Here is a 15,547-nt window from a genome sequence, read left to right on the forward strand (position 1 = left end):
TTTGTCGTCTTTCCCTTAGTATATCATCTTTGAGACTCTCCAAAGTGGCATTATCTTAACATAATAAAGAATGTTTTTGGCTAGGATGCAATAGTTACCGGAAAGATGAGCACAAGACCAATGGCCAAGGTCAGTGCTCTGTTGCACTTGACATTCCCAGACCCACATGTGTTGTCTGATGGTGCAATTCTCCCCCCATTCTTGTCTAGTTTTGTTTTGAGATTATAAACACCGCAAAAGCACAAAATAAAAAATTAGGTACTATCCTGAGAGAGATATAGATATAGATATATATGCTCCTTTTAATCTTCACAACTACTCTGAGGCAGGTATGTTATTATTCATTTACTTTTAGCCTAGTATAATATTACTAGTTTCTGTTATTTTTCTTTTTGAAGTGTTTGACATAATTTCAGGCTTATCGAGAAGCTGCAGAAATGACACAAAGAATTCCTATATACCCTTCAACCAGGTTCCCCAAAGTTAACATTTTACCACATTTCTTTCTATCTCTATAGAAATATTTTTTCTCTCCTGAACAGTTTGAGAGTAAGAGGCTGGCAGGTGACCACTCTCCCTCTAAATTATACATCTGTGTGTATTTCCTAAAAACAAAGACATTCTCTTCCATAATCACTGTACATTTATGTAAATCAGGAAATTAACATCAAACATAAAGTGTCTAGTTTCTGGACCTTCTTGAGATTTTTGTCAACTGCTTAAGTAATGTCTCTTGTAGCAAAAGAAACTCCTTGTTCATGCAGTGCATTTGGTTTCCAAGTCTCTTTAAATCTTTCTTCTGTAACAGAGCCTCCATCATTCTTTGTGTCCCATAACAGCGATATTTCTGCAGAGCAGAGGCCGGTTACTTTGTAGAATGTCCCTCCGTTTGGGCTTAGCTGATGTTTCCACGTGATTAGATTCAGATTGTGCGCATTTTGCCCAAGACCACGGAAGCGATGCTGTGTCCCTTCTCAGTGCATCATATCAAGAGGCCCGTGATGTCTGTTTGCTCCCTTACTACTGATGTTAACTTTGATCACTTAGTGAAAGTGGTGGCTGCCAGGTTTTTCCTATTTTTGTCACTATTTCCCCCTGTGTAATTAATAAGTATCTTGTGGAGAGATAATTTGTGACCAGGGAAATATCCTGTTACTCCTCGAACTTGAACCCACTAGTTTTAACGTGTATGGATGTATGTTCCCTCCAACACCACCAAGCAATTAACTTAATTCTGACACTATCTACTGGGAGATAGCATCAGATTCCACAGGTTATAGACTCAGTCCTACCCCTGCCCGCCACCTGCAGATGCCAATCACAAGTCCAGTTTGTCACCTGTGCTTCTGACTGACCGGCTATAGCTCAGAGGTTCCCGCAACCCGCTCTGTTGATTAATTTGCTTGAGCAATTCAAAGAACTCAGAGAGACATTTTACTTAATGGATTACTGGTTTATTACAAAAAGATGTAACTCAGAAACAGCTAGATGGAGGAGATGCACAGGGCAAGGTACCGGGACGGGGTGGGGAGCTTCCAGATGTGCCACCCTCCCAATACTTCCATGTGTTCACCAACCCGGGAGCTCTCTGAACCCCATCTTTTTGGGGATTTTGGTGGAGGCTTCATTACATGGACACCATTGATTAAATCACCGGCCGCTGGTGATTGATTTCAACCTCCAGCCCCTCTTCCCTCCTGGGAGGTGGGGCTTGGGGAGTGGCTGAAAATTCCAACCCTCTAATTACATGGTTGATCCCCCAGGCAACCATCCCCCATCCTTAGGTGTTTTCCGAAAGTCACCTCATAAGCATAACCTCAGGTGTGGTTGAAAGGGGTTTGTTATGAGTATCAAGACACCTTTATCACTCTCATCACTTAGGAAATTTCCAAGGGCTTTAGGAGCTCTGTGCCAGAAACCAGGATGAAGACCAAATATGTTTCTTATTATAAATCACAATATCACAGCATCTATGACTGAATCTTGCCTGAATTAATTACCATTATAGAGGTTGCCAAATGGTGATGTTTTGATTCCATCATTCCTTCCACATCATTCATTAAGTTTTTACTCTAAGAATGCGCTCTCTCCTTTTTATTTATTTTCATTGATTTTCTATCAGTTTGTAGTCACGGATTCTTGTTTTATTCAATGGGTTATAATCCTTTACTATTATTATTTAATCTGAGCTTCAACTTGTTCCAGATTTGGTCATAGGAAGCCTCTTTAAGATGTCTTCCTGTGTCTCTCTGACACACCCGCATCATTCTTTGAGTATGTCCTTATTTCTAACTCACTTCTGTTTTAAAGATGGGGAAACTGAGGCACAGAGAAGTTGAATAACTTGCCCAAGTTATCCTGACGATAGCTGGCAGGACCAAGATTTGAATGCAAGCAGTGTGTTCCAGAATCCAAGCTCTTAACCACTCAACCATGTTGCCTCCATGACTTTTTTTTTTTTTGGCTGTGCCGTGTGGCTTGTGAGATCCTAGTTCCCCGATCAGTAATCGAACCTGGGCACTCGGCAGTGAGAGCACAGAGCCCTAACCACTGGACCACCAGGGAATACCCTTATATATATATATTTTTTATGTATAATATATTTTTTATTTATTTATATATATAATATATATACACACACACGTTTGGATTTATTCTGGCATTCTTTTTCTTAAATTGAAGCATAGTTGATTTACAGTGTTGTGATGGTTTCAGGTGTGCAGCAAAATGATTCAGATACACACGTATATATATTCTTTTTCAGATAAACCATGACTTCTTGTTCAAAGCCATCTCCCCATCACTCAGCATGATGCCTGACCCATAGTTAAGTATTAAATGAAAATGTGTTGAACAAATGAATAAATGAATGAATTTTCTGTCATATCACTCAGGTCCTTCCAACTTCCGACCTTAAATTCCACTCTTCATCATTGTAATCACACCTTTTGCCATATACTCTCAAGTCCCTGGCTTTGTCCTATTAGAAAGGCAATCTGCCAGTATCCAACTTTCTACCCACTCAATGCTTGTACCAGAGTGATGTAAGTGACCAGAGCTGGTGTCAACCAAAAAAAAAGAATGCAGGAGGCTGCAAATAAGAAAAGAGTTTATTGGGGGTCTTAAGAATGGCAATTTGGGAGACGCAGGTTCAGGTAACCCCAAAAGAGTGTTCCAAGGAAGAGAAAAAGTCAGGGGCTCATAAAGATAAAAAGCCACGAGGCTGTTGAAAGTTGCCTGGTGAGGGACTTCCCTGGTGGCGCAGTGGTTAAGAACCCACCTGCCAATGCAAGGGACACGGGTTCGAGCCCTGGTCCGGGAAGATCCCACATGCTGCGGAGCAACTAAGCCCCTGCGCCACTACTGAGACTGAGCTCTGGAGCCCGTTAGCCACAACTACCGAGCCCGCACACCTAGAGCCCCTGTTCCGCAACAAGAGAAGCCACCACAAGTAGAAGTCCACGCACCGCAAGAAGAGCAGCCCCCGCTCGCCACAACTAGAGAAAGCCCGTACGCAGCCAAAAGGAAATTAATTAATTAATTAATTTAAAAAAAAAGTTGCCTGGTGAGAATTGTGATGGACTCTAATGAGAGTCAGAAAATATTTGTCCTTAAGGAATCACAAGGTGTTTTAGGGCAGGAGTCCAATAAGTAGACAGACTGCCACGAGTCATTTTAGGGTAGGGTCTGATAAGTATCTTGAGTTTCTGGCAGGTGATCTGATCAAAAGATCAGATTTCACCCAGGCTGAGATGTGCACAAGTCACACTTCCTTAACGTCCTCCTGGCTCCAGAGAGCTCTCTTAGCAATACCAACTCCATTTTGATTTCCCTCTGACACTGGAGGAAAATCACACAACCCTGATGAAAAGTGTGACTTTAAATTTGTGGTATATAACCTCCAGTGAGCCCTTAATTCTGCCTAGAAATCAGCCTAGACTTTTTGGGTCCATATACTTGCCTGCTTTCCTATTTCATCCCTTCTCAATGCTCCACAAAGCTCCTCCCATTATCCCACTGGATACCACACTAGTGAAAAATTACTCTGAATGATTAGGGACTTCCCTGGTGGTTCAGTGGTTAAGATTCCGTGCTTCCACTGCAGGGGGCGTGAGTTCCATCCCTGGTCAGGGAACTAAGGTCCCGCAGGCCATGGAGCACGGCCAAAATAAAAAAAAGACAAAACAACAAAGATTAGACTTCAGGGAAATGCATATTAAAACCACAATTAGGTACCACAACACACCTACCAGAATGGATAAAATTTAAAAGACCTATTGGGACTTCCCTGCTGGCACAGTGGTTAAGAATTTGCCTGCCAATGCAGGGGACACGGGTTTGAGCCCTGGTCCGGGAAGATCCCACATGCCGAGGAGCAACTAAGCCCGTGCGCCACAACTGCTGAGCCTGCGCTCTAGAGCCCGTGAGCCACAACTACTGAGACCACATGCCACAACTACTGAAGCCCACATGCCTAGAACCCGTGCTCCACAACAAGAGAAGCCACTGCAATGAGAAGCCCGTGCATCACAAGGAAGAGTAGCCCCCACTCGCCACAACTAGAGAAAGCCCGCGCACAGCAACGAAGACCCAATGCAGCCAAAAATAAATAAATTAATTTTAAAAATTCTAATAAATAAGTACAACTTTTAAAAAAAAAGACCTACTGACAACACAATATGTTGATGACAACACAGAGTAACAGGAATTCTAATTTTAGTAAAATAGTGTAGGACAGTGAAATAGGATAACCAATTTTGAAAAGGGTCTGCTAGTTTCTTATTAAACTAAATATTCCCCCATTCTTTGACACAGTAATTCCACTCCTAGTGTTTATGCAATGAAAGCCTATGTTCATAAAAACAAGTATACAAGAATAGTCATACCAGCTTTATTCATGATAGCCCCAAACTGGAAACAGGTGTCCATCAATAGAAGAATGAATGAACAAACTGGGATAATACCACATTCCAGGACTTCCCTGGTGGTGCAGTGGTAAAGAACCCGCCTGCCAATGCAGAGAACATGGGTTTGAGCCCTGGTCCAGGAAGATGCCACGTGCCACGGAGCAACTAAGCTTGTGCGCCACAGCTACTGAGCCTGCGCTCTAGAGCCCGCGAGCCACAACTACTGAAGCCCACGAGCCACAACTACTGAAGCCCGCGCCTAGAGTCCGTGCTCCACAACAAGAGAAGCCACTGCAATGAGAACCCTGTGCACCGCAACAAAGAGTAGCAGACAACAACCAGAGAAAGCCCGCGCGCACCAACAAAGACCCGACGCAGCCAAAATTAAATAATAAATACATAAATAAGTTTATCAAAAAAACCCACCGCATTCTGTTGAGTGAAAGAAGCCTTACACAAAAGAGTACAGTATACAGTATATTTCCATTTATACAAAGTTCTAAAGCTTTAGATATTGAGCACTTCAGACGTGACTAGTGTGAATCGAAATGTAATATAAGCATAAAATACACATGGGACTCCAAAGACTTAGTACAACTCCCCCCAAAATATCTCACGAATAACGCTTTCATACTGACTATAAATTTAAATAATACTTGCATTAAAATATATTATTAAAATTCATTGCTTCTTCTCTTTTTACCTGTGTGATGTGAACACTAAAAAATTTTTAATTACATATGTAATTTAAATGTTTTGCAATATACTTCTGTTAGGCCATGATGATCTAAAACTTAGAAATAAAATAAAAGGGGAACCACATATAACAGACCCACTCAGGGATTATCTGATTCTCTGGGGGTAACAGGAATATGTCTTACTATTTATTATTGATTAGGGCCCAAACTCTATAAAGTTTAGATATTAACTTTGCAAATGATAAGAAGATTGGTAAGCTGCAAATGGTTTTTGTCTGGTAAAGAGGAAAATGCTTTCTGATGGAATGATTTCTGCCCAGTAAACAGTAAAGCCCCAGAAATTAAGGTTTTATCACCCTGTAAGACCAGAATTAATTTTGAATCTCAGTTTTCAATCTTATTTCAGCATTCTTGCTTTCGATGACTAAATATACTTCATCTCATCTACAAGCTTTTGAATTAACTGTACTATCTTGCTGGTTCCCTATATTCTGAGCACTCACTACATGCCAGGCACTGTACTTGACTTACATTAACAAGTTCAAGTCTCAGAAGAGTCCTAAAGGCAGGAACTATTATCCCCATTTAAGAGATAAGGAAACTGGGACTTCGAGAGAATTTCCCAGCTCAGTTTCACTCAGAATAAAACAAGGTATAGAGTAGTTACACAGCTGAGATTTAAACATGTCTGACACAAGTCTGGTCTCTCAGTCTCTATTCTACACTGTGTCTTTGTTATGAGGGAAACTGTGCCCCCCTCAAAAGAGGTATGTTGAAGTCCCAACCCCCCAGGACCTATGAATGTGACCTTATTTGGCAATAAGGTCTTTGCATATTTTATCAAGTTAAGATGACTAATATCTAATATGACCTCAGAAAAAGAGGGAAATTTGGACACAGACAGGGAGAGCTCCCATGTGGAGAAGAAGGCAGAGACTGGAGATTGAAGAAGCAGCCAAGGAACGCCCGGGGCTACCAGAAGCTGGAAGCGGCAAGACAGGGTTCTCCCCTAGAGGCTTTGAAGGGAGTATGGCCCTACCAACACCTTGATTTCGGACTTCCGGCCTCCCAAACGATGAGTCAATAAATTTCTGACGTCTTAAGCCACCCAGTTTGTGATACTTTGCTACCGCAGCCCGAGGAAACTAACATAGTCTCTGAAATGGACAACATTAGGCGGCTACATGGATGTGGAGGTGAGAGGGGTACCACCAGCAATATGGGACCCACACCTGGAAGGCATCTTTCCTCTGTCCCTCATCTGTGCTCGCAAAATGCCCTACCCCAACTCACAGGGCGCCGTGTCAGGACAGACTGTGTCGGGGCCTTCACAACACACCGGGGGCTTTCAGAGGTAAAAGCCTTTGTAATGGGCAGAAGGGATTACTGGGTGTCCTGTCTCGCACGCCCTTCTGGGTTAGCTCCACCTTTCACTGTCTTAAACTATGATAGTAATACTAAACCGATGGTAAACTGAGAGCAATGCAAAAGATTCCTGCCTGGCGGAATACAGTTGATTATTTCCCTGTGGTTATTGACCAGTTCAACATCCACTCATAAATTTATTTCAGCATTCCCGAGCTCCTACCTGTGTGTGTTCTTGGAATTCTCCTTTGAACTGGCCGTAACACTGTATGGGTCCCCTCATTCATAAATGAGTGAAATGAAATCTTTGACACATGTTCATCTTGTATCTGCATAAGAGCTGATTTTCCTTTCCAAAACAATATCATCCTTCCTCGCCTGCTTCCCCACTTTGGCACCTCCTCCAAAGATGAGAAAACACCCGCACGGAGTGACAGGTGATAAAAGGAGGATTTCCAACCTCAACACCCTCAGAAACCCTGGAGTCCTCTGACTTACGCCACCAAGATGGCAAAAAACAGACTCGGAGTTACCTCTAAAGAGTGTTAACACGCTGGTTAGCAGGTCCTGCTTGTCAAAGCAAAAACTGCACGGGACAAGTTGGACAGGCAAGAAGTCTTCATTCAAAGTATTCCAAAAAGAGACAGAGGCCAGAACTCAGTCTGAACTCAGTGCAGCTGAAACACAAGGCAGTTGGGTTTTTAAGAACTGGGGTGGGGGGCTTCCCTGGTGGCGCAATGGTTAAGAGTTCGCCTGCCAATACAGGGGACACGGGTTTGAGCCCTGGTCTGGGAGGATCCCATATAACGCGGAGCAGCTAAGCCCATGCGCCACGGCTGCTGAGCCTGCGCTCTGGAGCCTGTGAGCCACAGCTGCTGAGCCTGCGTGCCACAGCTACTGACACCCGTGCACCTAGAGCCCGTGCTCCGCAGCAAGAGAAGCCACCATAATGAGAAGCCCGCATACCGCAATGAAGAGTAGTCCCCGCTCACAACAACAAGAAAGCCCATGCACAGCAACGGAGACCCAACGCAGCCAAAAATAAATAAATAAAATAAATAAATTAAAAAAAAAAAAGAACTGGGGTGGGGGTTGAGGGGGTAGTAGGTCATGTTTGCGAATTGGCTTCACCTGAAGGAAAAGGAAACTTTCCTGCATCTTCTGGACAAGGGGTAGTTTCACAACTTGGAGAAAGGTCCCCATTGAAGTCAGGCTTCTAGGGAAACCGGGAGATAGAGGTGCTATCTCCTTTGATGTTTATATTTCAAAGAGATAGCTCCCAGGTCCTTGTGAAACACATTTCCTGGCTTGTAAAACTGGCAAGAGGCTTTTAAACAGATTTATATACATCTCAAAAGAGCAGAGAAAGAATTTACAAGGACAAGTTTTCTAAAGTAAATGCTCTAAGAAACAGGAGGTCCGGGGCATCTGTGGTTAGGTTGTCTGGATTCTGTCAGGGACCAGGGTGAGAGGGAGGACAGTGCTTTAGAGGCAGGAACAAGTCTATCTAAAGTTTAGTTAAGCTGAGGGGAAAGTTACAGCCCTCTTGTTCATGCTCTATAAGGCCGGTCTGCCTGGGTTCCAATTTGGACTCCGTTGCTTATTAGCTGGGTGACCCGAGGCAAGTTACTCAACCTCTCTGGGCCTGGTTTTGTCATCTTTATAAAAAGCGGATGATTAATACTTAACTCATAGGATGGTTGTGTAGATTAAATACGTTGATCCAAGTACAGCATTTAAACCAGTATCTGGCACATAATAAATTTATACTTGCTGTGGGTTAAATTACTTTACCATTCTGAGCCTGCGTTTTCCCAATCATCCCATCTGAGAATTTAAATGGAAAATTAAGTGAAATGATGGGTGCAAACAACCTTAGCCCAAGCCGGCCATCTGGTAAGACTCTTTTAAATGATTAACATTCCCATAACTATAGTTACTATTACTGATACTGATATTGTTTGTTGCTCAGGCTCTTATTCCCTATTTTGTTACTATAATCACTATTTACTGTTATTTTATTATTAACTCACACTACTCCCTACTATGAATGGTAATATCAGCAGTATTACTTTTTTTTTTTTGGCCGTGCCACGTGGCTTCCAGGATTGTATTTTCTGGACCAGGGATTGAACCCAGGCCACAGCAGTGAAAGCGGGGAGTCCTAACCACTGGACCACCAGCGAATTCCCAGTATTACTATTATCTCACCATTCTGCACACCTGCTTCCCCTCCATCAAGCAGTCCTGAAGCCTGCCAGGGTCTTCCTAAGCCAGGCTTTTCCTCCCTGGGCGCCCAAGCTTTCATCTGATTGGAGGAGATGGTGGACTCAGGCCCGAAGTCCCCAAGAGGAAGCAAAAGTGGACAGCGGCACCCACAAGCCCTCTGGACAGGTGGGATGCCGGGGCCAAGCCACTGAATGATTCTTTTTTTTTTTTTAATCATTAAGCTAGGCTATTTTTTTATATACAATTTTTAAAGGTTACTTTCTATTTACAGTTACTAAAAAAATATTGGCTATATTCCCCGTGTTGTACAATGATTCTTAAGAAACCAGATCGATGAGGGGCTTCCCTTGTGGCTCAGTGGTTAAGAATCCGCCTGCCAATGCAGGGGACATAGGTTCCAGCCCTGGTCTGGGAAGATGCCACACGCCGCAGAGCAACTAAGCCCGTGTGCCACAACGACTGAGCCTGCGCTCTAGAGCCTGTGAGCCACAACTACTGAGCCCACGTGCCACGACTACTCAAGCCCGCGCGCCTAGAGCCCGTGCTCCGCAACAAGAGAAGCCACCGCAATGAGAAGCCCGTGCACCGCAGCGAAGAGTAGCCCCCGTTCGCCACAAGAGAAAGCCCGCGCGCAGCAACGAAGACCCAACACAGCCAAAAATAAATAAAAATAAATAAATACATTTATTTAAAAGAAAAAAAAACCGACGGCAAAGTTGGTGGGGCCTGAGGACCATGTACAAACCTGTGAAACAAAGCTCCCCTCTGCTCCCAAACATTGCTAAGAGTACCATTCACCCCTTCATACTGCTCAATGGTCTCGCCCGGTCTCCCCCTCACCAGTGGGATCACCCATAAGCACGGCTAAACCTCAGGAGGTGAAAAGTGTTCAAAACCAACGTCCCCCGGGGCTGCGACTCCGGATCTCAGTTTCTCCATTTCAGTCTTGGCATTCCCACCCTAGCTCAGCTTCAGGAGGTAGAAATATCTCAGGTAGGTTATACTGAGGTAGGTCAGCAATGAGGTAGAAATAACTCCTTTAAAACACTATACAAAGTAATTAAACTTTTATTGAAGCCTTATGTGCCAGACATTGACCACACTGAGGCGTAAGGCACGGTCCCTGCCCTTGAGGAGCTCACAGTCTATAAAAGAAGACAAAGAAGATGCCAAAAAATGACTCCCACAAAGATTCAGGGGCAGGAGGCAGAGCCCTCAGACCCCATCTCTCCTATTCCAGGTTGACTGTGAGAAAGCGAATACGAAGCTTATCACTGTCTCTCCCACCTTCCCTGGGACAGCTCTGACTTCCCTCTGACCTAGGCACCAGGAGAAGACCAGGGAGAGACAAAGATGAGGGGGATACAGTTGCTGCCCTCAAAAAGCTGGAACACCCTGGCAGGATATATACAATAGTAACTTTCTGTCCCAAAGCCGCAAACCAGTGCAGCAAAAGCTAGGGAGAACAGGGGCTGGGCCAGCCCAGTCCAGTGGTGGAAGAGGGAGTAATGGGAAGGGAGGGTACCCATGGCCAAGGAAGTAGGGCAAGAGGTAGAGAAGTTCATAGTAAGGTGACAGTAGCCACAGCCAACAGAAGAGCCACCCACCCCACTGAAGGAGCTGCAGAGCCTTTATTAGGGGGCCCATCGTTTATGGGGTACTGCCCAATATTTCTACGGTCTTGGTGGCCACTAGTACCTCCAGCCGAGGTAGATTCCTCCACCTGGGAGGTCTCAGGTTCGACCTCTTTTGGAGAAGTCTGGCTGGCTGGGGCTGGGGTGGGTTTGGTGGTGGAAGTGGAGGACGGGGCTGGGGTGGGTTTGGTGGTGGAAGTGGAGGCCAGGGTTGGGGCAGAAGTACTGACAGAGTTGTTTGCAGCCAGAGTGGTGGACGGAGGACGGGGCAGCAGGACAAGGGGTGGGAATTGAGAGGAGAAATAGGTCTTGTTGCGGAGGTCCGAGTTACAGCGGGACCCCTGGCAGCAGGAGCCGCTGAGCGTGAACCCTGGGCCTGTCGCTGAATCCCGGGTGCAGGACTCATCCTGGACGCAGCCCCGGACAGGCAAGGATACAGTCACGTTAGCTGCAGGAGGGAGACACAGGTAGGTCCGTGGTTGGAGGGAGGGGGTAGGCACAGCCAGAATGAAACTTAGGGGCAAGACAAGAGCAAGAAGACCCAAAACAGGGGACAGAAGGACTCTGCATCCATTAAACCCAAAGTCTCAATTAGGGCCCCACTTTGAGAAACACTGTCCCACTGTCTTTGGCACACGGTGGACCACATTTCCCATAGTACTTTGAGAGGAAAAATGTGTAGAATGAACTACAAGTCCCACAATGCCTTGGAAGAAAGGTTTGAACTGGGATACAACACCTCTCACACGAGGAAAGAGCAGAAGACCATTGCCTCCCTCTCTCTCCCCCCACCCCTCACACCACCCCCACCAAAATTCAGTCTTAGAGTCAGAATTACATTTGCCATAATACACCTGGCAGAGGATGGAATTTGAAGAACATCTCCCATGGTTCCCTGAAGCAGAGGCCAGGAGGCTGAACTACATCTCTCCTAATACTTTGGGACAAGTGGGGACACTAACCGTTCAGTTTTAAGGAGTCAGAACTACACTACCCACGATGCCTGGGCAGAAGCTTGGAGGCTTAAATACATTTCCCATTGTACATCCTCCCATTCTGCACCTGGCAGGCCTCTATGAAAATTGTATTTCCCCAAAAACTCTAGGACAAAAGCATTCCTATTCCCGTGCTATACTGGGAATAGGACTGCATTTCTCAAGATGCTCTAGGACAAGCCACGAACTTAGGCCTTCAGTTCCCAGAATGCGCTGAGGTGGGGGAACCCTTTGGGTAAAGGTCTACCTACCACCCATGAGGCCTCAGAAAGGCTACAACAACCTGTGAAGGCCCGGTGCTTCGAGCTCACTCACCTGCCGTCAAGGTGACGTTGCCGTCGAAACAGCCCTTGTACAAGTGGTCGCTGGCGTTGTAGCACCTCACGACGGGCGGCGCCGTACCCTGGCACTCCTTGCGGCTCAGCCCCATGCAGCTGTAGCACTCGACCCCATTAGGCTCGTAGTTACTCTCATTGCCTGCGAGAGGGGCGGGGAGGAAGGAAGGGGTCGAGAGGGTTCAGGAAGCACAGCCTTGCTCCGCGTCCCTCCAGACCACGTCTCCGCCCCTCGACGGACACTCAGCTCAGCCTATAATCCCGCCCCAGGGCGTGGCCCCGCCCCCAGCCCCTACGGAGTTCTCCCGCCTTCCCCTTGCGACCGCCCCTAGCCGCTCAGCCCAGACATGGCTCCGTCCCCGAGCTTACGGCCCTGCCCCCACCGACCTGCGGGGATGAGTGCTCGCGAGGTGAGGTTGAGCTTCGCGTTGCAGCGGTCCTGGGAGCACTGATGCAGCTGGACGAAAGCCAGAATCCCGTAAAGGTCCAGTCCGCGATCATTCTTGCCCGGGAGTCCCGAACCGCAGCCCCGCACTGCCACCGAGAATTGCCCGTGGACTGCGGAGAGGGGAGGGGGCGGGGTCAGGGGGGCGGGGCCTGGAATAGACCGGCACCAGAGAATAGGCCAGGGTGGGAGGGCGAGGGCCTCAGAAAGAGCCGATCCGAGGGGAAAGAACCAACAGACCGAGGGGCGGAACCTGAAAGAGAGGAGTCTGAGGGGACAGACAGGCTGATAGACACTGGACACAATCGACGCGGGAGGGCCAAGAGTGGAGCTAAGACGGAGCACGACCATAGGGAGTCGGAACCGCAGGAAGCAGCATCAGAAGGAGCTGAGACCGACAAAAAAGGCACAGGATCAGAGACGGATGGGGCCTCCTAGGAGCCGTGGCCGCAGACAGGGGCGGGTCAGAGGGGCGGAGCCTCAGCCTAGGGATTTTAGGAGAAGACCTCTAGAGGGATCTCCAAGGCCCCCATTGGATGGGGGAGGCTGGGGTGGAGAGGATTCTGGCAGGGACAGAAGTGGGTAGGGAGATCTCAGTGGTCCAGGGCAAATGGATAGGGTGTGCCCTTGAAGGAGACGAGGTCCCAGATCAGGGTTCTCCCAGTTCACGCCACCCATGCGCAACTCTCCGTCCTCATCCCTCTAAGCCCTAATGGCGTGGTTGTGTTGAAGGGCCCACGCCAGGCTGAAAGGGAAGGATGGGGCTGCGTTCAAGGGGGTGTGGCCAAATTCAGAGGGAGGGGCGGGACCATAAGGAGGAGGGGCCCAGATGGAGGAGCGTAAAGGAGTACGCAAGGACCCGGAGGCCCCACTCACTAGATTCCACCGCCCCTACGGCCTCTGTGCAGACGTCCATGCCTGGCGCGCACTTCACCGTCTTAGTCTTCTGCGGAGAGCATCCGTCATCGGCTTTCTGCACGCAGCTGTAACACTCCAGGGCCTGCGCTCCTGGGGGTACAGAGGCAGGTAGAACTGAGCTATCCCTACTGAAGCCTCCTCCCCCAAAGGAGAAATAGTCGTTCCCACTCCCTCTGTCCCTGTGCAATCCTATTGCACACCCTTTTCCAGGGCGGCGTAAGGAAAACCTAGCCGCAAGTCTGAGGCCAGGAGATACATTGTGACCCTTTCCGTCAAACGTCCTATGCCTGCAGTGGGAGCATCTTTCCCACAGCCCTTTATGCCCAAGGTGGGGGATCCCTGCCATAGACGGGGGTGGGGGGACTTCTTCCTACAGTTCTCCACTCAGGATGGGAGAATTTTACCCACAGTCAAGTCAGCTCGGTGAGGGATCCCTTCCCACAGCCCCCCGTCTGCTTAGGATGGAAGAAATTTTCCCACAGTCCCCTCTGCCCAGGGTAGGGAACCTTCCCGCAGCCCACCCCCTCCCCCGACCCCTCTGCCCAGGATGGGAGATCCTTCCCACGAGCCCGCTCTGTATGGGGTGGGGGAACCCTCCCTAGAGCTCCCACTCTATCCCCTCCGCCCCCTTCCGGCAGCAGACTCACCTTCTAGAAGCAGCAGCGGAGGCAGCAGCAGCAGCCAGCCCGTTGCCCAGATCGCTACCCGGGAGCCTGCTTTCCTGGCGGGGTCCATGGTTCCGTCCTGCTCTCTCGGCTTCCACTCTAGCTGTGCCGCCTCCCAACCCGGGTCCTCTTACGTGAGCCCAGGATGAGTAACCTCGCCCCAGGCAACCCTGGCCTTGCCCAACCAGGCCAAATCAGCCTCAGCTGTGGGGCGCGACACCCGCCCCTGGATGCGTCACCCACCACTGCCAAGGATTGAAAGGGCGGGAGTCAAGGTTCCCTGGCAGTTCCCAGGAGAAAGTCTGTGTGTTTGTGGCGGTGGGGAGAGGATATAAGGCTCACACAGAGGGTCTACTCAACATTCAACACTCAGTAAATGCTGAGTGAGTGCAGGCTTTGGGCCGGGTGATGCTGGAGACTAAACAGAACCAGTGCTGGTCTTCACAGAGCTCACAGTCTGACGGGGGAGACAGATATTAATCCAATAATCATACAAATTGTTATTTACAGTGAGGACAACGAAGGAAGAAGTGTAGGGAGCTACAAGGAGGTGTGGCGTCTAAAAGTGGGGGCTGGTCAATGAAGCGTCCCTGAGGATGTAAATCATCCAGGTGCCTTACGATCTTAAAGACTTGAAGGTTTAGCCAGTGAAGCAGGTCGGGATGGGGGCAGAGCACATTGCAAAGCAGAGGGGTCAGCATGTGCAAAGACCTCGGCTGGAAGCAGCATGGACCCTTCGAACACAGAGAGGAGAGCAGTGTACCTGGAGCTCCTGTACCTGGAGCTCAGGAGTGAGGGGGAAACTGAGGCAAAAGAGGCCATTCCAGGCCCTGAGGAGAGGTTTGAATTAATTCTGAGAAAGATGGAGAATGTTTCACGGGGTCTAAATCAGCTCCGAGACACAATCAGATTTGCTTTTTAAACTATCAATCTGGCAAACGATGCAAAAACTTATCAAGAAATGAATTCACTAATCCCAGGGAATTATGCAGCAATGAAAACGGGCCAACTACTGGCCTGGGTGCCAACGTGAGTCTCAAAAACTTTATGTTGGGAGTTCCCTGACAGTCCAGTGGTTAGGACTTTGCCTTCCAATGCAGGGGGTTCAGGTTCAATCCCTGGTTGGGGAGCTAAGATCCCACATGCCTCGCGGCTAAAAAACAAACAAACAAACAAACAAAAAACAGAAGCAATACTGTAACAAATTCAATAAAGACTTTAAAAATGGTCCACATCAAAAAAAAATCTTAAAAAAACCCCCAACTTTATGTTGAGCTCAAAAAGCCTTAAACAAGTAGAAGATACCATGGGACTCCATTTCTATGAAGTTCTAGAACAGGCAAAGCTAATCAGTGG

General features: G+C 47.7%; 1 protein-coding gene across 1 annotated transcript; it reads right to left on the reverse strand.

Moving 5' to 3' along the window:
* Positions 1-10,249: 10,249 nt before the first annotated feature.
* On the reverse strand, positions 10,250-15,318 carry LYPD3 (LY6/PLAUR domain containing 3). The gene is made up of 5 exons (XM_027079724.1): positions 14,174-15,318; positions 13,485-13,616; positions 12,551-12,721; positions 12,144-12,305; positions 10,250-11,281 (listed from the first exon to the last, which is right to left on the reverse strand). The coding sequence occupies exons 1-5, from the start codon at positions 14,259-14,261 to the stop codon at positions 10,761-10,763; spliced, it is 1,074 nt and encodes a 357-aa protein (XP_026935525.1). The 5' UTR covers positions 14,262-15,318; the 3' UTR covers positions 10,250-10,760.
* Between the last annotated feature and the right edge of the window lie 229 nt (positions 15,319-15,547).

This window comes from Aethalodelphis obliquidens, unplaced genomic scaffold (genome assembly GCF_003676395.1).
Source record: "Aethalodelphis obliquidens isolate GAN/ISIS:26980383/991018 unplaced genomic scaffold, ASM367639v1 scaffold43, whole genome shotgun sequence".
Lineage (NCBI taxonomy): Eukaryota > Metazoa > Chordata > Mammalia > Artiodactyla > Delphinidae > Aethalodelphis > Aethalodelphis obliquidens.